At 32.0% G+C, this 22,700-nt stretch overlaps 3 protein-coding genes across 3 annotated transcripts; all 3 read right to left on the bottom strand.

Annotated features, from left to right (window-relative positions):
• Positions 1-2,755: 2,755 nt before the first annotated feature.
• Positions 2,756-6,515, bottom strand: LOC114391257 (receptor-like protein 18). Its single transcript, XM_028352318.1, has 2 exons — positions 5,393-6,515; positions 2,756-5,320 (listed from the first exon to the last, which is right to left on the bottom strand). Exons 1-2 carry the CDS (start codon positions 6,264-6,266, stop codon positions 3,099-3,101), a joined length of 3,096 nt encoding a protein of 1,031 aa, XP_028208119.1. The 5' UTR covers positions 6,267-6,515; the 3' UTR covers positions 2,756-3,098.
• Positions 6,516-9,422: 2,907 nt separating this feature from the next.
• On the bottom strand, positions 9,423-11,455 carry LOC114391259 (abscisic acid 8'-hydroxylase 3-like). Its single transcript, XM_028352325.1, has 7 exons — positions 11,303-11,455; positions 10,931-11,194; positions 10,761-10,847; positions 10,603-10,681; positions 10,387-10,493; positions 10,187-10,305; positions 9,423-9,702 (listed from the first exon to the last, which is right to left on the bottom strand). The coding sequence occupies exons 1-7, from the start codon at positions 11,429-11,431 to the stop codon at positions 9,471-9,473; spliced, it is 1,017 nt and encodes a 338-aa protein (XP_028208126.1). The 5' UTR covers positions 11,432-11,455; the 3' UTR covers positions 9,423-9,470.
• Positions 11,456-14,544: 3,089 nt separating this feature from the next.
• On the bottom strand, positions 14,545-22,179 carry LOC114389985 (receptor-like protein 18). The gene is given in 5 exon segments (XM_028350676.1): positions 14,545-15,699; positions 15,702-16,658; positions 18,558-18,559; positions 19,222-21,634; positions 21,637-22,179. Coding segments are annotated over 5 exon segments (4,602 nt in total). The 5' UTR covers positions 22,061-22,179; the 3' UTR covers positions 14,545-14,893.
• Positions 22,180-22,700: the final 521 nt, after the last annotated feature.

Raw genomic sequence — 22,700 nt, 5'->3', positions numbered from 1 at the left:
GTATAAAATTAACATATTTTTCACAATTATATTATTTAAACAAGTTATTTTTAAATTAATATTTTTCAAATTTAACTTAGAAATTAAAATATTTGTAAGTTAGAAAACTTATATCTGTCACAATTTAGGAGTTGGATATTGTTGGAATATGGTGGATGATTATAAAGTGTTTGATGTGATTGTTTGATATTGAGAATAAAATTAAAAGTTAGAATTAATTTTTATATGAAAAATTGATTGAGCTTTGTTTGAAAAAAAAGATTAAGATAATTAATGTGGAGAATAAGTTGTAAACAACAGTTTTTTTTAAAGGAAGCTGTAAACAAGATGAACTTTGTTAATGGGTGTACATGGCTTTATATTTACGAAGAAGAAAATATAAATTGAAATTAAAAAATGTTAAACATGATACATGAAATAATTATGTGAATGATGTATAAGGTTTAAAAAGAGATGTTTATCTTTTCATTTATTAATATCGTTTCCAATAAGATTAGATATTCATATTTTGTGGTAGAGATGTAACAATGCATGGTCATATATAGAAGGTGTGTTGGCTATTTCCTCCATTTTTTTTATTAGATTTTCATTATTTTATTAAGCTTGCAAGTATTTGGAGAGGTACCTAGGCTGTTGTTGACTTTTATTTCTCTTACTTTTGTTTCTATTGGTTCTTTTTAATAGTTTAACTTTAACTTTAATTAGTGATCTTACTTTTGTTTTTATTGGTTCTTTTAATTTAGTCCAACTTTAACTTTAATTAGTGATGTTCACACGGAGTTTGTTCTTTCCGATTTTTCTTTTCATTTTACTATATATACTTCCACGTAACAACTTTCACTTTTCACATTGCAGTTTTCGTCCTTTCACATCTAAAATTTGAAATTCTAATACTAAGCCTATGGTGATCGACAGAAAAAGAATTAGTAAATGTTTATAAAATTTTAAATTGTTCAAAGATCCCTTAGTTAAAGAAGGAACACATTACACGCAATTTATTTTTTTTTTATAAATTCTACATTGTTTTAAAGATCACTTTGAGAGAGATCACTTTTAGAAAGAAGGAACATTCAATGCGAAATCACTTTCTGAAGGGATATTGAATGGAATAAAACTCTTTAATGTAGCATATCTACTCTTTTTAATTTGAGCAAATTAGTTTGAAGTAGCTTAAGTGGTATTAATTGCGTAGCGCTTAAGGTAGAATGGGCACAAAAACTAACATGTTTTGGAGAAAATGTAAATGATATTAAACCTAAAATGATACAATAATAAACGGGGCATACCCCGCACTTAAAAATCAAAAGTCTTCCTAATACAAGAAGACCTATATCAAGATGATAAAACAAATGCAACAGATGCATTCGTCGATACATAAGAAATTTAATCTTGCTAATAATTTATAGTACAGAAAATTGATAATCTTCAAAAATCAGTTTGTTCCTAAACAGCCTGATGCAGTAGACTGTAATTGCTATAGCGTAATTTTCCTTGAACATCTGATGTGGATCTGCCCCTAATTAAAGAGTCAGTAATGCGCTGTAAAGAAGTGAAACATCTGCGGAAAGGAGCCAAATCACGAATGTGAGCCAAAACTTGGAGAGATTTCCTGCAAGAAAAGAACAAATGAGCAAACTAACATGTTTTTATGTAGCATAAGTGGTGTTGGCTAAGAGCTTAAGCCATGCACAGTTGGGGCTTAAGCGAGTTTTGGCTGAGCTCAGGTGATGAGTGGGTATAGGGATTAGTTGGTTGATCTACATAAGTCTAGCTTTGCTTTTTGTTAGATATATCTTACATCTTATGTTTTTCATCATGACAATAGGTATATTTCATTGAAGATAATCTTGTTTGAATCAATATGATTATTATGGATGATACAATTCTTTCTTCAAGTATTTAATTGCATATCCAAGATTTTATTCAGAAATAATTCAAATTTATATCCTCAAATCTTTAAGATATTATTTTCATAAAAAAAGATATTATCTTATTTTTAGAATGTTGTTAAAATTAAATATATTATTAATAAATTAAGTATTTGTTAAAATTAAATATATTTAATCATTAAGGTCATTATTATAAAAGTCACTCATGCTTATTTTATTTTGAATTACAGTTTTAATTTTTCTTTTGAATGATAAAAGTGAATTATTGTACAGCACACTGGTTTATTTAAGGACAATGTTGATTTTTTTGAAAAATACTAGCATTATATTATATATTTTTTAATATTTACTAAAGTTTATAAAAATTACAAAATTTTACGCTTATTAAAAATTATAGATACGATTTTTCAGATTTTATGATGATAATATAAATTTTAAATAGTTATAATAAAAATTAATAAAGCAAATTAATGACAATGTAAATTTTACATTATAAAAATAATTTTTGGGTGCTGACATTATAAGTAGATGTAATATTTACAGCACGTACCACTACCAATATATCGTAATAGTAATTGAAAAAGAAAAAGTTTATATTTAATTATAACTGATTTTAGTACTGCTACTTTTATTTCAAATTTTGAAAAATTTTCACCAAACAATTATTCTAATTTGGGAAAAATTACTTAATAAAAAATAAATATGTGATATCCTACGGACCATGAGGCCTAGGCTATACCCATAGCCTTCCTTTAGTATGCATTGTTTGTGCTCTTATACTTACGCCCTGGACGACCTCAGCTTCTAAAGCCATGTCACGGTGCTTAAATAGTTAGAAAATTAATTAAATAAACTACAATGGAAGCTAAAACCGTGAATTCAGCTCTTGAATTAAGATACAAGATATTTTAGCATTGGCCAATACATAGCATTTTTAAAAATATACAACATCTATTATTATACAACCAATTAATGCCACAGTTATACGTATTAAATAAATCAAAACTGCAACTCAATACATCGCACTCTTCTACACAACAAACGAAAAAGAACACACAAAAAAGCAAAAGTACAACACATTCATATTACAGCAAAACTTTGAACCAGATCTCCCATGCAATGCAGTGTGATAAAGTTCTTGCCCTTAAGTTTTGTTTTCAAAGATGGCAGGTATGTAACAAGACATTCTCCAGTCATGCCATATATCAACTAATTCATTCTGCTACAATTTTCATTAGATCTCATCCTTGTCTTCCTTTTCACCTTTTTATTGAGTTTACCTCCAACCATTCTCACAAGCCATTGAGGCTTTCCTATTAACAATACACAACATCCCATTCCCACTCCAAAGACCATTCCACATCCATATCCTATAGCCACTGGTTTCCAACCAAATCCAAATCCTCCTTCTCTCCTCAAGGTAGTTGAAGTTGGAGAATGTTGTTCAGGGTCCTTGCTGCATTTGATTGTCAGTGGGAGTCCACATAACCCTGAGTTTCCCTCATAGGAATCATTGGTAAAAGTACTGAACTGTTGTCCTCGAGGTATTTCTCCCGCAAGATGGTTATTGGAAAGATTTAGGACTTCAAGAAAGTTCAAATTGGTTAATTCTGTAGGTATACCACCAGTGACCATATTTGAGGAGAGATCCAATGATTCTAAGTTTGTCAAATTTCCCATGGATTGGGGAATAGGACCAATAAGTCTGTTATGGGAAAGGTTCATCCCTTTGAGGGCATGAAGCTCTCCAATGGCATTTGGAATCTCTCCTTGAAATCCGTTTTTTGATAAATCAATGCTTACAAAGCCTTTTGGAATTTTGTCCATTGTCATAGTAATTGCTTTTGTTGTTATAGTCACAGAATCACTGTACATCTTAGCTCCAATAGAAATTTCCATGTACTGCAGATGGGTATCTATAACAACGTTCTTCATCGCTTCAAATTTTTGTATGTAGGCTTTTGGTATTGGGCCGCTGAAGTTGTTGAAAGAGACATCAAAGATGACTAAACGGGGGAATCCATGCTTGATCTTTAAACCGGCAATGGGACCGTACAACTTGTTGGCTCGCAAAACCAATACTTTCAATTCTGGTAGAGTTTGAAGCCAATGGGGAAACACATCCTTTATTTGATTGTTTCCAAGATCTAAAACCTCCAGATCAATGCAATTGGATAAAGATTCTGGCAAAAAACCTTCTAATAGTTGGTTGCCATTGAGATCCAGAGTTCTGAGCCGACAGTCCTTTGAAAAGATACTTGGCAAAGTGCCATGAAGCTTGTTCAGTTGTAGATCCAAAACTTGAAGGGATGATGAGTTTGCAAGGCATTGTGGAATGGTTCCTGTCAACTTGTTGTGAGACAAGTTGAGAATCTCAATTGCACTTGCATTGCAAATTGAGGAAGAGAAGTCACCAGTGATTGAGTTAAAACTAAGATCAAGGGAACCGAGTTGTTGGTTCCACGAGAATTGGTGCAATGATTGTGTCAATAGGTTATGAGAGAGGTCCAATTCATATAACGATATTTCATGCAACCAATGTGGCACTCTACCTTTAAGTTTGTTATTGGACAAATAGAGTGATTCTAAAATTGGGACTTTTCCCGATAATTTTGGAAATTCAGTTAAAACCATAGAAGATAAGTTCAACAACCTTAAATTAGAGAAATTATAATTGACATTGGATTCGAAATTTAGTGATAACTGATCATTCCATGAAAGGTGAAGTTCTTCCAAATATTGAAGCTTGGAGAAACGATGAAATTTGACAGATCCACTTAAATTGTTTGATGATAGACCTAAGTAAGTAAGGTTTAGAAGGCTAAAAATTGATTCTGGAATATTGCCTTGTAACTTGTTGTGGGATAAAGACAATGTCTCCAAGGAATATGATGAGATTGCACTAATATGCCCAGAGAGTTGGTTTCCTGATAGATATAATTCCACCAAAGATGGCAAAGATAAACACCAAGAAGGAATTGTCCCATTCAGGAAGTTGCCATTTAACCATAACGATGTTAGGTTTGAAAACCCTGTTATATTGTTAGGCAGAGAGCCCTCCAATTTATTATGTGAAAGATGCAAGAGAATGAGATGTTGAAGATTTGAAAGTGTTGATGGCAGCTCACCCTCTATTTTGTTATAACCCAAATCCAATTCGTGAAAGCTGTTTGACTGAGGAAAGACATCTGGGATTTGACCACTGAGTTGGTTAAATGAGAGATACAAGGAAGTAAGATGTGTGAGGGTTAAGAGTGAGGATGGGATTGAACCGTTGAGTTTGTTACCTGAAAGGTACAGGGAAGTGAGATGTATGAGGTTGGAGAAAGAGGGAGGGATTGAACCGTTGAGGTTGTTATCTGAAAGGTCCAGGGAAGTGAGATGTATGAGGTTGGAGAAAGAGGGAGGGATTGAACCGTTGAGGTTGTTATCTGAAAGGTCCAGGGAAGTGAGATGTATGAGGTTGGAGAAAGAGGGAGGGATTGAACCGTTGAGGTTGTTATCTGAAAGGTCCAGGGAAGTGAGATGTATGAGGTTGGAGAAAGAGGGAGGGATTGACCCTTGGAAACCACAATGTGAAAGATCTAAGAAATCAAGAGAAGTTGTTCTGCAACTCACTTCTGGAAGCTGACCTTTAAGGGCCCAATTATATGAAAGATCCAAGTGCTGAAGATTTGGTAAACAGAGAATGCCATCTGTCAAGTTTCCTCTTAGCCCATTGTCTTGAAGACTAAGAGTAACCAAAGAGGAAGACATATTGAGTGTCCTGATTGAAATGGAAGACATATCTGTTCCATAATCAAAAACAAGCACCCTTAAAACTGTTGCATTTTGGAGCAATCTCTTCCAAGTGTCTTCCTTCCACTTTAACATATTATATGAGAGATCAAGTGAGACTAATTTGGAAAGGTGAGAAATTTGGGAAGGAATATCCCCTTCAAAGCCCGAACCAGACAAGTTGAGATGAGTGAGGCTCACAAACCCACCAAAGAGAGATGACAAATGAGATTCATCAAAATCATTTAAAGCAAGGTTGAGTGAGTGAAGATGAGAAAGATGGAAAAGCGTACTGTTTGGATCGATATTACCGACAATGCCACTGCAGCTGAGGTCGAGCTCAGTGACGTGACCTGAGATGGGGTGGCAGCTGACTCCAGCCCAAGAGCAACAATCTGTCCCATTTTCCCATGTTCTCGTCTTTGAAGAATAACCAGCAGTATCACATTCATCATAATAAGGATGTTCATAAATAATGAAGGAGTTTTTGAAGTGGAGCAAGGCAGAGGTGTCATGGGGGTGGCATAAGGAATGAGAGGGTGAAAAATAAAGGATGAGCAAATGGGAACAGAGAAGGAAACACCACATCCATGATTCCATATTCTACTCAATACTCTTTACTATAAGGGATGGAAAATATACATGAAATTAATACTGAGCAACCAAACATTAATATTTATAGCCAAATTAAAAAGATGATATGCAAAATTTGTGGCTAAATTAAGCTTCAAGTCTTCAACAGCCCAAACCTCACGCAAATTGACCATAAATCTTATGATCCTTTTACACGCTATCAAAGTTGTCCCAGCAATTGCAATTTAAATTGACTTGACTTGGAACTCATTTTTTCTGCAAACATGATTTATTTTATTTTTCTACTTCATATCTTTGTTTAAATTACACATAGAAATGAAATAACATTACACATGCATGTATTGTCTTGAAACCTTCACGGCAAATCCTTCTTTTTAATGCATTTTTTCAACTGTCAAGGTAAAACACTATCTTAGTGTATGGACTGAGTTGCTCTCTGAAATTTAATTTAAAAATGTTACATCTTATAATTTTAATATCCACAAGTCAAGAAGTACTAGACGGAAATTATAAGTCTTGTTCAAAGAGAATTGCATAATGGTTGATTTTTCATGTTCTTTTATGTTATAAACGATTTAAATATGTTTTTAGTTCATCATAAATCATTAATTTTTTTATTCCTAATAAATTTTTGTTAACTTTTTGGTTTGTAATAATTTTTTCTTTTGTTTTTTTCCTAAATAACTATCAAAATAATTTTATTCCATTTTCTAAAGCCCTATCTAAATAAATCCAAAGTCAAAAAATAAAATACAAAAATTATTTATTTGGGAGCAAAAATTTAACAATAATTTAAAAGGCAAAAAACCAAAATTAAAAAATTTACCTATTTAAATCTAAACGATTTAAACAAAAAAAATGTTTTAAGGAATAGATAGGGTGTGCTTGACAGAACTAGCTTGTGAACTAGCTCAATGAATTGAATTTTTTTTCATATTATTTGTTTATAAAAAATATTTTTAGTTTTGGTTATAATTATATATATATATATATATATATATATATATATATATATTTGAATTTGTTCTTAATAATTTATTATCTTTTTACAGAAACAATTTGTCATCTTAAAAATAAGAAAATAATTTAAATTTGATACTATAAAAGAATGATAGAGATTTTGAAAAATTTGTTTAACCCTATTCAGGTATATGGATTTATGATTTTTCAAAACAATGGAGGTTTGTAGTTTTATTTTTATTTTGTTTAGATTTTTATGACTTGTTTCCTTCACTCTCCAAAATAAAATATATTTTAATTTAATTAAATAAATTTATTTTATTTCAAAAATGGTTATCCTTTGTTATGCATTTTTTTTAATTGTCAAGCTAAAACCTTTGCCTTACTTTATGCAATTTCTCCCCAAAATTTATTTTGAAATAACGCTAGAAATAATTTTTATGAAATATATAATTTGGAGAAAAATATTTAAATATAAATATTACCTTAAACTATAAAAATTTAAATTATAAAATATTTATTGAAATTATACATAAGAAATATATTTGTCAAAATTGTATCATTTATAGAATTATTTGTAAATTAGTAATTGTATATGATATAATTATTTGTAAATTAGTAATTGTATATGATATAATTATTTGTAAATTAGTAATTGTATATGTAAATTTTATAAGAAAATATGATTATAAATTTTGTTTGAAAAAAAAGAGTATGATAATAATTAACGTGATAAATAAGTCGTAAACAACAATTTTTTTGAAAGAAAGATGTAAACAACATAAACTTTGTTAATTGGTGTACATGTCTTTATATTATAGAAGAAGATAATATAATTAAAAATTAGGAAATTTTAAACATGATACATGAAATAATTATTTGAATGATGTATAAAGTTTAAAAAGAAATGTTTATCTTTTCATTCATTAATATCGTTTCCAATAATATTAGATATTCATGCTGTGTTATAAAAATATTTTATATAGTTGAATTACTCGAACTTTGAAAAACCAATTTCACAATTGCATTGGTGTTGTGGTCCTAGAGAAATGGATATTCCATTTTAATTTGTTGGATTCTTTTGTAAAAAAACGAAGATAGAGTACAATTCATGCGTGCATAACAAATACATTCATTATTAATTTTAAGGACTTTCTTTTCTGGGCAATAATATAATAATAAAAACTTGATGAATTATGGATATAAAAGAATCGAAATTCAATACAAGTATTTAAAGAATATTACATTTCAGAATAATTTTTTTCAGTAACTAACCCCTTCAATTTAAATTGTTCATTATAAATTTAACGAAATTATATATTTACATTATTCACTATAAATTTCAGATAACTTATATGTTTAAAATCATTTATTTATTTATTAACGTAAAATACTCACAAGTAAAAATTTTGGATTTGTCATCGTCAATATCGACAACTAAAACTCACCTTTTTCATTTTCTATCCCATCCAAAACGTTGTCATAATGCTACTTATAATTCAATTGGAAGTCAGTACTTTATGCAAAGATAAGACATACAGAGGTGAATGTAATGGTTAAAAAAAGAGAAATACTTATATAATTTCATGAAACCTAAGGAGGTATTGCAATTCGCTCTTTTAATTATTAAGTCAAAATAAGCATTCATTTTGTACCATAACGTTATTGAGGTGTTTCCCAACACTGCTATTGGAATTGACTTTAGGTCAATACTCTAAAAAATGAGACTTAGGTTTTATTTTGGCTTAATTCCATTTATGGTTAATCTAATATGATGAACACCTCTAAACAAATCTGTAAATTTTGAACTTCAATAGTGTCAAGTTAATCAAATTTTGTGTGCATGAATCTAATCTTCTTACTTTTTTATGAGCTTCAATAACAAACTACAGACATTAAAAGTTTCAATATCAATTATCAAACAATGTAGAATTTAACTTTTCAAATAGCTAAACAATATTCAACAAGACAACAGAATCCTTGACGTTGCAGTCGCAAGAAAAAGTGTATTTTATGTCTAAATGAAGATTGTCTATAAAACTTTCAGTTTCATATACCAATTTTTTTAAGAATTCTTATGCTTTTACAGTCTGTTAAGCAATGCAATGACTAATACTGATGAGTGGATAACGACGGGGTGAAACAGAATCAACAGGATATTTATTATTTGTAGTTGCTTTCCGTACTAGCACTATACCTACATACTGAAAAAGGAAATGTGTATTATTCATTGAGGATTAGTATCTTTCCTCACAAGTAATAAAGCATGATTTGGTTCATAATTTCTCTCCATGCAGCAACAATAAAGATACAATGATTCTGTTCATATACAACATTTTTCTGTGCTATCTTTTCTTCTGTTGTTTGTTTGTAGTTTCTGGAGGAATCGTGTCCTAGTGCTTCAACTATAATAGGATACTTGTTCTTTGGCATCCTTACAAGCGTTGGTTGCACAGAATTGTCTTTCTCCAGAGGTCTCCAACTGTAGCAATTTTTTTTTAATAAATAGTTAATGTACTGATAGTGGAAAGGGTTTTATAATGTTATTCAATCACAAATTTTATTGTATGCAATTGTTGACTTTTACAATAATTAAGTCATACTTATTATGATTTCCAATTGGTTGACAAGTGCATAGTATTAGAGATGTAGTTTGTGATTGGTAGTGAGCCTATATAAAGACTAATATAATCATCTTGTAATTATACCACTTCATTAAGCTAACAGAAAATTTTCAGTTTCTCCCAGTTTTTCTCTCTTCCTCTCCTCTGAAATCATGTTTCCTAACACAGAAATTAAACTCATGGAATATTTAGTTTAAACAAGGAAAATGAATATGGAAGAGACAAGGCTGAAATAAACAGAAAAGAATGGAATAGATGTTGTTTTGGAAAATCTAGTGTGATTGTCCATTTTCTAGGTGCAATGTGATTATCTTCACTATTCAAAATCTGTTCTAATCTTACTTGTATCTGTTGACAAGATGATGGATGAAAACACAAATTTCTAGCTTGGCAAGGTTCATTCCAGGACACATGCGTGGTCCACTACCAAATCCAAGAAAACTGAAAGGCCTCAGGGTTTCCTGCAATTAAATGAAAATATCAATTTTGGGGTCCTTAGAATAGAAATGGCTATTAAAGTCTCTTTTCAGGAAGCAACTTACATCAAATCTAGAGGGATCAAACTTTTCAGGATCTGGGAAAACTTCGGGGTCATGGTGTATAGAAACAACATCTAGGTTGACAGACCAACCTTTCTTAATTTTATAACCTGCCAAATTTAACATCAACTTCGAGTCTCATTCAAAGAACAACGGTTTCAACATACACACACAAATACACATTATATAGTCATATTTGGCCATTCTGTATTGCAATACCATCAATTTCAAAATCCTGGGATGCCTTTCTTGAAAACCAAGGTAGTATTGTGGCTCTTCGAAGTGTTTCGCTGATCACCTGAAATTTAAATGACCGATAATCTTGGTGAGACATAAAAACTTGAAGTTACTTGCAAGCTAAAGTTATTGTTGCTCACTTTAGCCGTGTAAGGCATGTTATTAACTTCAGCCCAAGTATGATCTGTTCCACTCTTTCTGTTGATGACAATTTGTCTGTGTTCCTCCTGCAAAACATCGCATTCATGAAGCTACATTTGAAAATCTTCAAACATGTAAAGGAGAAGACTATAGGGGATTCAATACTTACTCTCAATTGTTCCAAAACAATTGGATTTTCACCAAGAAATTTGATGAGCCATGTAAGAGCAGCTGCTGTGGTATCATGGCCTGCAACCAGCAGAGTTAATATATTATCCTTCAATTGTTTATCTGTGAGTTTATTTTCATCTTCTTCTCCATCTTCTTTGCTATGTTTCATAACTAAGGATCCTAAGAAATCCTGCTGAAATTCTTGGCCACTTCTCCTCCGCGAAATTGTAGAATCCAACATCTCATACATCCTATCCCGAGCCTGCACACATTTATAGCATTGCATCAGAGGAAATGAGAGTTCAGTGATCTTCAAAATTTAATCAGTGCACATATTTACTGTGAGGTTAGTTATGCAAGATTCTGTAACCTTGATACCACGATGGAATGCTGTCCCTGGAAGTTTAAATGGCAAAGAGGCAAATGAGGAAGAGATAATCTTAAAATTTGACCTAAACTTTTCCTGTTCCTCCCCAGAAGGCTCTAAACTCATGATCATATGTCCAATCACTTATAGAGTAAACTGTAATATTCAAAATTTCAATTACTTAGTATGGAATGAAATGTATAACCAAATAAGAAATTTTCTTTGATAACTTATTGAAACTCAACTGTAGAAGCTTCCTCAAGAACCAGGACTTTCCTTCCTTGCCATTGATCTAATGTTTCCATTGCCTGAGTATGGATAAAATGGAAATATTTTTTCAGTCCATCAATTGATAAAGGTTCACCAATCACCCTTCTTAGCCTTTTGTGTGCCTCTCTCAAAGTTTGAGAGACTAAAAGATACAAATTTTATTTGAGAAGAGTGACTAATATTTTTTGAATTTTAAGAACTTAAAAATACATATTTTTATTTGAGGGACTAAAACAACAGCCGTATAAATTTAATTAGTTGATAATAACCGTGTAAATTTTTTAACTGTGTATCAAAAGTAACTCATTTCTAAGTTTTGTTATTTTATATATATATATATATATATATATATTGCCTGTTGTTCATGAACCTAAAGATTCCAGAGGGATTGAAAAATCAGAGAGGAATGAGAAACTCTCTCCCACAATAGGCCAACCATACTAATTGTGACTTTATACAATCGGTAAAAATCAATCATACTTGACAATATGACAGAATTATTACAATGATAAATTTTATATAAATATGATTAGATTTTTGTTTACTAGCTAAAACATTTATCCTTTATTTGTTTTAGTGAGCAATAATTTTATATATATATGCGCTCTTTACATTAAAGAATAAAAAAATAATATATTGTTACATTGAGTTCATTGTAAGAATCAACTAATAAAAAATACATATATTAACTATTGAAGTGGGAAAAAAAATAAAAAGTATGAGCAATGCAAAAAGAAAACAAAAAATAATAATCAAGTTAATGAATATCACGATACAGAGAAAAATAGAGAATAACATTATATTACTATTAAAAGCACACACACAAAACCGTTGTAGAGCCAACAAGAGGATCGTCAGATGCATGGAACTCCATTGGAACTGTGAGTTGGAGTTGGAGGGAATGCCTCTTCTCTACGTTTCTCTTATTGTGAGGTAGGGGGAGTGAACTCTCATTCTTTTGTATGATTCAATGTCCATGTGTAAGCTTGAATGTTCATAAGTTTGTTGATCTTGGACGGGCTGTGAATATGTAAAAGGAAATTTAATCTATGAATTATGAGTGTTTGTCTGCAATTAGTTTGTATTTGATGTTGGTGTTTATGTTTGGAAAGAGTACTATTTGATTTGGAATCCTTGGGGTAAGGCTGAGAGGCTTGAGGAGTTGTTCAGTTTGCAAGAAAATAGAGTTTGGTGACTAACAAATTCAACATACATTTAATTCCAACCAAGTATAATTGAAATAATCATTGATTTGGAATTAAATAACCTTACAAATTTGGCCACTTTGGTGACTAACAAATTCAACATACATTTAATTCCAACCAAATATGTATGGCCTGCACATACTTATTGCTATTAACAATTCATAGTCATTCTATTAATTTCATTCCAGACCATAAAATAAGATTTGCATTTATTTGTGTTTTTACATTCCAACACGTTCAAGCAAATATGTAGCATATACATATATTTACTACTACCAATAATTGCAAAACATTCACATTAATTTAATTATAGAACATAAATTTTCAATCCTTTAATCACGTTCAACAATAATTTTTCGGAGAAAAAAAAATTAAGTGGGATTGGAAATAGCAAACATAAGGTTGGAAATAGCAATTTCCAAAATTTCTTATAGGAACAAACATACCTACGCAGTGCGCAGCTTTTCAAAATTCCTTCACTTACTAACCTAAGTGTAGCAGCCATAGCTTTTCCATGAATTGGAATTGCAACTCACGCTTTCTTTTTCCATTATAAATAGATAGTGGCAGCCACAATCGTTTTCTCCAAATTTACATAATATTTATACTTTCTCCAAAAATTGGTATTCAACAATAATAAAATATTATCAATAAAACAATACATGTAGCGGAAAATAAAATTCCTAAATTTCATAATTAGGATTTATGCATAATTGGGAGAAATTAAATTATCCCTAAATTTCATAATTAGGGTTCATACATAATTGAGAGAAATTAAATTATCCCTAAATTTCATAATTAGAGTTCATACATAATTGGGAGAAATTAAATCATTCTTGAAGAATCATAAATTTCATAACACATGCTCTGATACCACATGTAAAAATTCTTAAGGGGTTTCCTAGACTATCAATTATAGAAAACCAACAGGATCTTGAAACCTATGATTCTCACGAACAATCAATAAAGAATAATAGATAATGATGTGTACCTTTCTCCATAGGAACTTCTCTCTGGTGCACTTTGATTTCTTTGAAGATGAGAGAAATAAAATTTCACTTCCTTTGACCTTTCTTTTCTGTCTCTCTCCGTTCGTGATGGCTATGGGTGAGAAAAGAGCACTTTCTGGTCAGGAAGGAGACCTTATTTCACGTTAGTGGGTATTAAGCCCCTTTTATAACCACTACTCCCATCAAGTAGCAGTTAACCTAGAAACTTCTCCTATTAAGCCCAATTACAATTTAGCCTTTAATCGTTAATTATTTATTTATTAGTCCCTACTAAGTCATATGCCTCTCACATGAGACATTAATTCTAACACTTTCCTTCCTAGGCATTTATCTAATGTTTCCATTGCCTGAGTATTTATGAAATGAAAAATATTTTTTCAGGCCATCAATTGATAAAGGTTCAGAAAACAGCATTCTTAGTCTTTTGTGTGCCTCCCAAGTACTTTGCAGCAAGTTGGTGTGGCCTAGAAATTGCTGGCTAGTATAAAACAGATTCAAACTCAATCCCATCCTAGTCATCAAGACAATGAACCTCCTCAGGACAACTCTTGAAAATCTTTCCATATCTGTGTCAAGTTTTTTATATGGTCATCCAGTCATAGAATTGCCATGTAAGACAATATGTGCATGAGGGAGTTAGAAACGAAATAGGAAAACTACTGTACGTGAACTAAGCTCCTCGAATGAAATATAACTACATACTGTTAACACAAAATATTTTGTTTCTAGCAACGACCAATGCAGAACATTTTTAAGAGTATACAACAACAACTATTATTATATAACCAATACTACAATTATATGTATTAAATAAAACAAAATAGCCCGCTCAAGGAAAATGAAGAACATCAAACTTATGATGATTTAGACCCGAGTTTCAGTAGCAAAGGAAGGGGAAAAAAGTACATCACACTCATCTATCCAACAGAGAAAAAAAAAGTACAACACATCATATTACAATTACAACTAAACTTTGAAACAGATCTCCCATGCATATGCAATGCAGTGTGATAAGGTTTTGGCCCTTATGTTTTATTTTCAACAAGGCAGAATTGAATTTCAACAGGAAGGTGTGCAAGAAGACATTCTACAGTCATGCCACATATCATCTAATTCATTATGCTACCATTTTCATTAGATTTCATCCTTGTCTTCCTTTTCACCTTTTTATTGAGTTGACCTCCAACCATTCTCACAAGCCATTGAGGCTTTCCCATTAACAGTACACAACATCCCATTCCAACTCCAAAGACCATTCCACATCCATATCCTATTGCCACTGGTTTCCAACCAAATCCAAATCCTCCTTCTCTCCTGAAGGTAGTTGAAGGTGGAGAATGTTGTTCAGGGTCCTTGCTGCATTTGATTGTCAGTGGGAGTCCACATAACCCTGAGTTTCCCTCATAGGAATCATTGGAAAAAGTACCGAACTGTTTTCCTTGAGGTATTTCTCCCACAAGATTGTTATTGGAAAGATTTAGGACTTCAAGAAAGTTCAAATTGATTAATTCTGTAGGTATCCCACCAGTAAGCATATTTGAGGAGAGATCCAACGATTCTAAGTTTCTCAAATTTCCCACGGATTGGGGAATAGGACCAATAAGTCTGTTATGGGAAAGGTTTAGCCCTCTGAGTGAATGAAGTTCCCCAATGACACTTGGAATCTCTCCTTCAAATCTGTTTTGGGATAAATCAATGCTTACAAAGTCATTTCGAATTCTGTCCATTGTCATAGTAATTGCTTTTGTTGTTATAGTCACAGAATCAGCGTAGTTAGAATCTTCAACAAAATCGATGTATTGCCAGGCATGTCCAAAAACGGTTTTCATGGCTTCAAATTTTTTAATGTAGGCTTTTGGTATTGGGCCGCTGAAGTTGTTGGAAGAGACATCAAAAATGACTAAACTGGGGAATGCATCCTCGGTAGAGTTTGAAGCCAATGGGGAAACACATCCTTTATTTGATTGTTTCCAAGATCTAAAACCCGCAGAACAATGCAATTGGACAAAGATTCTGGCAAAAAACCTTCTAATAGTTGGTTGCCATTGAGATCCAGAGTTCTGAGCCGGCAGTCCTTTGCAAAGGTACTTGGCAAAGTGCCATGAAGCTTGTTCAGTCGTAGATTCAAAACACGAAGGTGTAATGAGTTAGCAAGGCATTATGGAATGGTCCCTGTCAACTTGTTGTGAGACAAGTTGAGAATCTGAATTGCAGTTGCATTGCAAATTGAGGAAGATAAGCCACCAGTGATTGAGTTAAAACTAAGATCAAGGTAACTGAGTTGTAGTTGTTGGCTCCATGAGAATTGGTGCAATGATTGTGTCAATAGGTTATGAGAGAGGTCCAAATCATATAACGATGAGTTCGATTCCTGCAAACAATTTGGCACTCTACCTTTAAGTTTGTTATTGGACAAATGGAGTGATCCCAAAAATGGGACTTTTCCCGATAATTTTGGAAATTCAGTTAAACCCATAGAAGATAAGTTCAACAAGAATAATTTAGAGAAACTATAGTTGACATTGGATTCAAAATTTAGTGATAACTGATCATTCCATGAAAGGTGAAGGTCTTCCAAATTTTGAAGCTTGGAGAAACGATGAAATTTGACAGATCCACTTAAATTGTTTGATGATAGATCTAAGAAAGTAAGGTTTACGAGGCTAAAAATTGATTTTGGAATATTGCCTTGTAACTTGTTGTGGGATAAAGACAATCTCTCCAAGGAATATGATGAGATTGCACTAATATGCCCTGAGAATTGGTTTTTTGATAGATCTAAATCTACCAAAGATGGCGAAGATAAACACCAAGAAGGAATTGTCCCATTCAGTAAGTTTTCATATAACCTTAACGATGTTAGGTTTGAAAACCCTGTTTTATTGTTAGGCAGAGGGCCCTCCAATTTATTGTTAGGCAGAGGACCCTGCTTTTTGATAGAATGATTTCCCTCTCATATTTTTTTAAAAAATTATATATACAGGTTAATTAATTTTTTTATATAAAATATATCCAGAGATGAAAATTATTAATTAACATAATTTTGAATGTTTAGGCTTGTTATTATTTTACTAGTAGGAAGAGGACTTCTAAGAATTGAGAAAAAACTCAAGTCTCATATTGACTAGAGATAGTGTCAAGATAGAGTATATAAGGTGAGGACAACTCTCATCCTATGAGCTAGCTAGCTTTTGAGGTTGAGTTGGGCCATAATTTTATACTCTAAGAACACCTTAGAAGTGTCCACAAGAATACAATTTCGTGGGCTGACATGAGCCATGTCGAGGAAAGATTTGTAAGTTTGTCTAACTTGTCATAAAAATTTATATAGAGGTTGTGGATGTAGATGAAAAGAATTACTGCATCCCGGTGAGAAGAGAGGAATTGTTAGGAAGGAATATTCGTAAGTTTGTCTAGGTTGTCCTTAAAATGTATTTGTCAATGCAAAAATGAGGGTCTAAAATATATTAAATAAATTTATTATCTTTTCTATTTTTTTATGATATATTATTCTCATTATGAGACTATTTTTTCCCAAAGAGTCTCTAGCTCAATAACCCACATTAGTTGATCCACATAATTGGTAGTAGAATGTTAGGTCTATAAATAGAGATTTTTTGAGATGAAAAGAATCACGCATCTGGTGTGAAGGAAATGTCACTACCCTAACAAAGAGAGGAGAATGATTAGGAGGAAATGTTTGTAAATTTGCCTAGGTTGTTCATAAAATATATCCGGTGTGAATAAAATGTCACTACCATATTAAACAAATTTATTATCTTTTGTATTTTTTTAATGATGTATTCTTCTCATTATGAGATGGTAGTGATAAATAATTATGTTTCTCACACTCTTACCAATTTTACCTAATATTTACTTAGCATAACTTAGATTAAGCTCCTACTATTTTACTATTGCTTTTCATTAAAATAATTTAAGAGAAATTATAGTATATTTTAACAAGTGTAAATATTTATATGTTGTGAACAATTTAAAATTATAATAAATTTAATCTTTAAGATAATTTTTAATTATAATTTTAATCCCTAATGAATATATAATTTTTGTATTTAATTTTTAATAAATTTTAACTTGAATTGAGTTTCAAATTAAAAAAATCATTTTATTTTAATCCTTTATACTTTTCTTAGTCCATGATAAATTCACAAATTATGTGTTTATTTTTTGATAATTTTTTTCATTTGTTATTAGTCGGGACTAAAACAAAATTCATTAATTTAAGAGGGAGTAAACAAAAATTTGTTAATTTATTAGAAATTATAACAAAATATCTAGGAAAAAAACAAAATTATTATTTTATAAGATACTCAAAATAAAACAAAAATTTATTAGGAAGCAGACAAAAAAATCAACTATTTATTAAAGATGAAAATATATTTAATCATTAAGGTCATTATTATAAAAGTCACTCATGCTTATTTTATTTTGAATACAGTTTTAAATTTTTCTTTTGAATGATAAAAGTGAATTATTGTTCAGCACACTGGTTTATTTAATGATAATGTTGATTTTTTTTAAATACTAGCATTATATTGTATATTTTTTCATATTTACCAAATTTTATAAAAACTAAAAAACTTTACGCTTAATTAAAAATTATAGATATGATTTTTCAGATTATATGATAATATAAATTTTAAATAATTATAATAAAAATCAATAAAGCAAATTAATGACAATGTAAATTTTACATTATAAAAATAATTTTTGGGTGCTGACATTATAAGTAGATGTAATATTTACAGCACGTACCACTACCAATTTATCGTAATAGTAATTGAAAAAGAAAAGGTTTAGATTTAATTATAACTGATTTTAGTACTGCAACTTTTATTTCAAAGTTTGAAAATTTTCACCAGACAATTATTCTAATTTGGGAAAAATTACTTAATAAAAAATAAATATGTGATATCCTACGGACCATGAGGCCTAGGCTATACCCATAGCCTTCCTTTAGTATGCATTGTTTGTGCTCTTATAGTTAAGTCCCTGGACCCCTCAGCTTCTAAAGCCATGTCACGCTGGTTAAATAGTTAGAAAATTAATTAAATAGACTACAATGGAAGCTAAAACCGTGAATTCAGCTCCTTGAATTAAGATACAAAATATTTTAGCATTGGCCAATACATAGCATTTTTAAAAATATACAACATCTATTATTATACAACCAATTAATGCCACAGTTATACGTATTAAATAAATCAAAACTGCAACTCAATACATCGCACTCTTCTACACATAACAAACAAAAAAGAACACACAAAAAAAAGCAAAAGTATAACACATTCATATTACAGCAAAACTTTGAACCAGATCTCCCATGCAATGCAGTGTGATAAAGTTCTTGCCCTTAAGTTTTGTTTTCAAAGATGGCAGGTATGTAACAAGACATTCTCCAGTCAAGCCATATATCAACTAATTCATTCTGCTACCATTTTCATTAGATCTCATCCTTGTCTTCCTTTTCACCTTTTTATTGAGTTGACCTCCAACCATTCTCACAAGCCATTGAGGCTTTCCTATTAACAATACACAACATCCCATTCCAACTCCAAAGACCATTCCACATCCATATCCTATAGCCACTGGTTTCCAACCAAATCCAAATCCTCCTTCTCTCCTGAAGGTAGTTGAAGGTGGAGAATGTTGTTCAGGGTCCTTGCTGCATTTGATTGTCAGTGGGAGTCCACATAACCCAGAGTTTCCCTCATAGGAATCATTGGAAAAAGTACCGAACTGTTTTCCTTGAGGTATTTCTCCCACAAGATGGTTATTGGAAAGATTTAGGACTTCAAGAAAGTTCAAATTGCTTAATTCTGTAGGTATCCCACCAGTGAGCATATTTGAGGAGAGATCCAATGATTCTAAGTTTGTCAAATTTCCCATGGATTGGGGAATAGGACCAATAAGTCTGTTATGGGAAAGGTTGAGTCCTCTGAGTGAATGAAGCTCCCCAATGACACTTGGAATGTCTCCTTCAAATCTGTTTTGCGATAAATCAATGCTTACAAAGTCATTTCGAATTCTATCCATTGTCATAGTAATTGCTTTTGTTGTTATAGTCACAGAATCAGTGTAGTTGGGTCCAGAAGAAGCATTTACAGAAACTTCCATGTATTGGCTATAGGCATGTAGAGCAACGTTCTTCATCGCTTCAAATGTTTTAATGTAGGCTTTTGGTATTGGGCCGCTGAAGTTGTTGGAAGAGACATCAAAAATGACTAAACTGGGGAATCCGTGTTTGGTCTTTAAACCGGCAATGGGACCGTACAACTTGTTGGCTCGCAAAACCAATACTTTCAATTCTGGTAGAATTTGAAGCCAATGGGGAAACACATCCTTTATTTGATTGTTTCCAAGATCTAAAACCTCCAGATTAATGCAATTGGACAAAGATTCTGGCAAAAAACCTTCTAATAATTGGTTGCCATTGAGATCCAGAGTTCTGAGCCAACAGTCCTTTGCAAAGGTACTTGGCAAAGTGCCATGAAGCTTGTTCAGTTGTAGATCCAAAACTTGAAGGGATGATGAGTTAGCAAGGCATTGTGGAATGGTTCCTGTCAACTTGTTGTGAGACAAGTTGAGAATCTCAATTGCACTTGCATTGCAAATTGAGGAAGAGAAGTCACCAGTGATTGAGTTAAAACTAAGATCAAGGTAACCGAGTTGTTGGTTCCACGAGAATTGGTGCAATGATTGTGTCAATAGGTTATGAGAGAGGTCCAATTCAGATAACGATATTTCATGCAACCAATTTGGCACTCTACCTTTAAGTTTGTTGTTGGACAAATAGAGCGATTCCAAGATTGGGACTTTTCCCCATAATTTTGGAAATTCAGTTAAACCCATAGAAGATAAGTCCAAACTCAATAAATTGGAGAAACTATAACTGACATTTGATTTGAAATTTAGTGATAACTGATCATTCTGTGAAAGGTGAAGTGTTGCCAAATTTTGAAGCTTGGAGAAACGATGAAATTTGACAGATCCACTTAAATTGTTTGATGATAGATCTAAGTCAGTAAGGTTTAGAAGGCTAAAAATTGATTCTGGAATATTGCCTTGTAACTTGTTGTGGGATAAAAACAATCTCTTCAAGGAATATGATGAGATTGCACTAATATGCCCAGAGAATTGGTTTCTTGATAGATCTAAATCCACCAAAGATGGCCAAGATAAACACCAAGAAGGAATTGTCCCATTCAGTAAGTTTCCATTTAACCATAACGATGTTAGGTTTGAAAACCCTGTTATATTGTTAGGCAGAGGGCCCTCCAATTTATTATATGAAAGATGCAAGTGAATGAGATGTTGAAGATTTGAAAGTGTTGATGGCAGCTCACCCTCTATTTTGTTACCACTTAAAACCAATTCGTGAAAGCTGTTTGACTGAGGAAAGACATCTGGGATTTGACCCCTGAGGTTGTTACGTGAAAGGGCCAGGGAAGTGAGATGTATGAGGTTGGAGAAAGAGGGAGGGATTGAACCGTTGAGGTTGTTTTCTGAGAGATCCAAGGAAGTAAGATGTGTGAAGTTAGAGAAAAAGGGAGGGATTGAACCGTTGAGGTTGTTAACTGAAAGATCCAAGTGCTGAAGATTTGGTAAACAGAGAATGCCATCTGTCAAGTTTCCTCTTAGCCCATTCGCTCGAAGACTAAGAGTAACCAAAGAGGAAGACAGATTGAGTGTCCTGATTGAAATGGAAGACATATCTGTTCCATAATCAAAAACAAGCACCCTTAAAACTGTTGCATTTTGGAGCAATCTCTTCCAAGTGTCTTCCTTCCACTTTAACAAATTATTACCAGAGAGATCAAGTGAGACTAATTAGACAAGTTGAGATGAGTGAGGCTCACAAATCCACCAAAGAGAGATGACAAATGAGATGGATACAAATGATTGAAAGCAAGGTTGAGTGAGTGAAGATGAGAAAGATGGAAAAGCGTACTGTTTGGATGAATTTTGCCGTGAAGGCCACTGCAGCTGAGGTCGAGCTCAGTGACGTGACCTGAGATGGGGTGGCAGCTGACTCCAGCCCAAGAGCAACAATCTCTCCCATTTTCCCATGTTGTCATCTTTGAATTACCAGTATCACAAAATAAATAAGAATAATAAGGATTTTCATAAATAGTGAAAGAGTTTTTGAAGTGGAGCAAGGCAGAGGTGTCATGGGGGTGGCATAAGGAATGAGAGGGTGAAAAATAAAGGATGAGCAAATGGGAACAGAGAAGGAAACACCACATCCATGATTCCATATTCTACTCAATACTCTTTACTATAAGGGAAGGAAAATATACATGAAATTAATACTGAGCAACCAAACATTAATATTTATAGCCAAATTAAAAAGATGATATGCAAAATGTGTGGCTAAATTAAGCTTCAAATCTTCAACAGCCCAAACCTCACGCAAATTGACCATAAATCTTATGATCCTTTTACACGCTATCAAAGTTGTCCCAGCAATTGCTATTTAAATTGACTTGACTTGGAACTCATTTTTTCAGCAAACATGATTTATTTTATTTTTCTACTTCATATCTTTGTTTAACCATGTTTTCCCTTTAAAATACCAACTAGAAATGAAATAACATTACACATGCATGTATTGTCTTGAAACCTTCACGGCAAACCCTTCTTTTTAATGCATTTTTTCAACTGTCAAGGTAAAACACTATCTTAGTGTATGGACTGAGTTGCTCTCTGAAATTTAATTTAAAAATGTTACATCTTATAATTTTAATATCCACAAGTCAAGAAGTACTAGACGAAAATTATAAGTCTTGTTCAAAGAGAATTGCATAATGGTTGATTTTTCATGTTCTTTTATGTTATAAACGATTTAAATATGTTTTTAGTTCTTCATAAATCATTAATTTTTTTATTCCTAATAAA

This window comes from Glycine soja, chromosome 16 (genome assembly GCF_004193775.1).
Source record: "Glycine soja cultivar W05 chromosome 16, ASM419377v2, whole genome shotgun sequence".
NCBI classification, from domain to species: Eukaryota; Viridiplantae; Streptophyta; class Magnoliopsida; order Fabales; family Fabaceae; genus Glycine; species Glycine soja.
The sequence above is the reverse complement of the archived record's forward strand: the minus strand, read 5'-3'. Positions and strand labels throughout refer to the sequence as shown.

Coding starts and splice junctions, on each gene's coding strand:
- LOC114391259 (XM_028352325.1), bottom strand. CDS start 11,431: ATGATCATGAGTTTAGAGCCTTCTGGGGAGGAACAGGAAAAGTTTAGG. Junction 11,195..11,302: donor CATTCCATCGTGGTATCAAG/GTTACAGAATCT, acceptor AAATGTGTGCAG/GCTCGGGATAGGATGTATGA. Junction 10,848..10,930: donor TTGTTTTGGAACAATTGAGA/GTAAGTATTGAA, acceptor GATGTTTTGCAG/GAGGAACACAGACAAATTGT.
- LOC114391257 (XM_028352318.1), bottom strand. CDS start 6,266: ATGGAATCATGGATGTGGTGTTTCCTTCTCTGTTCCCATTTGCTCATC. Junction 5,321..5,392: donor CACTTCCCTGGACCTTTCAG/ATAACAACCTCA, acceptor TGGACCTTTCAG/ATAACAACCTCAACGGTTCA.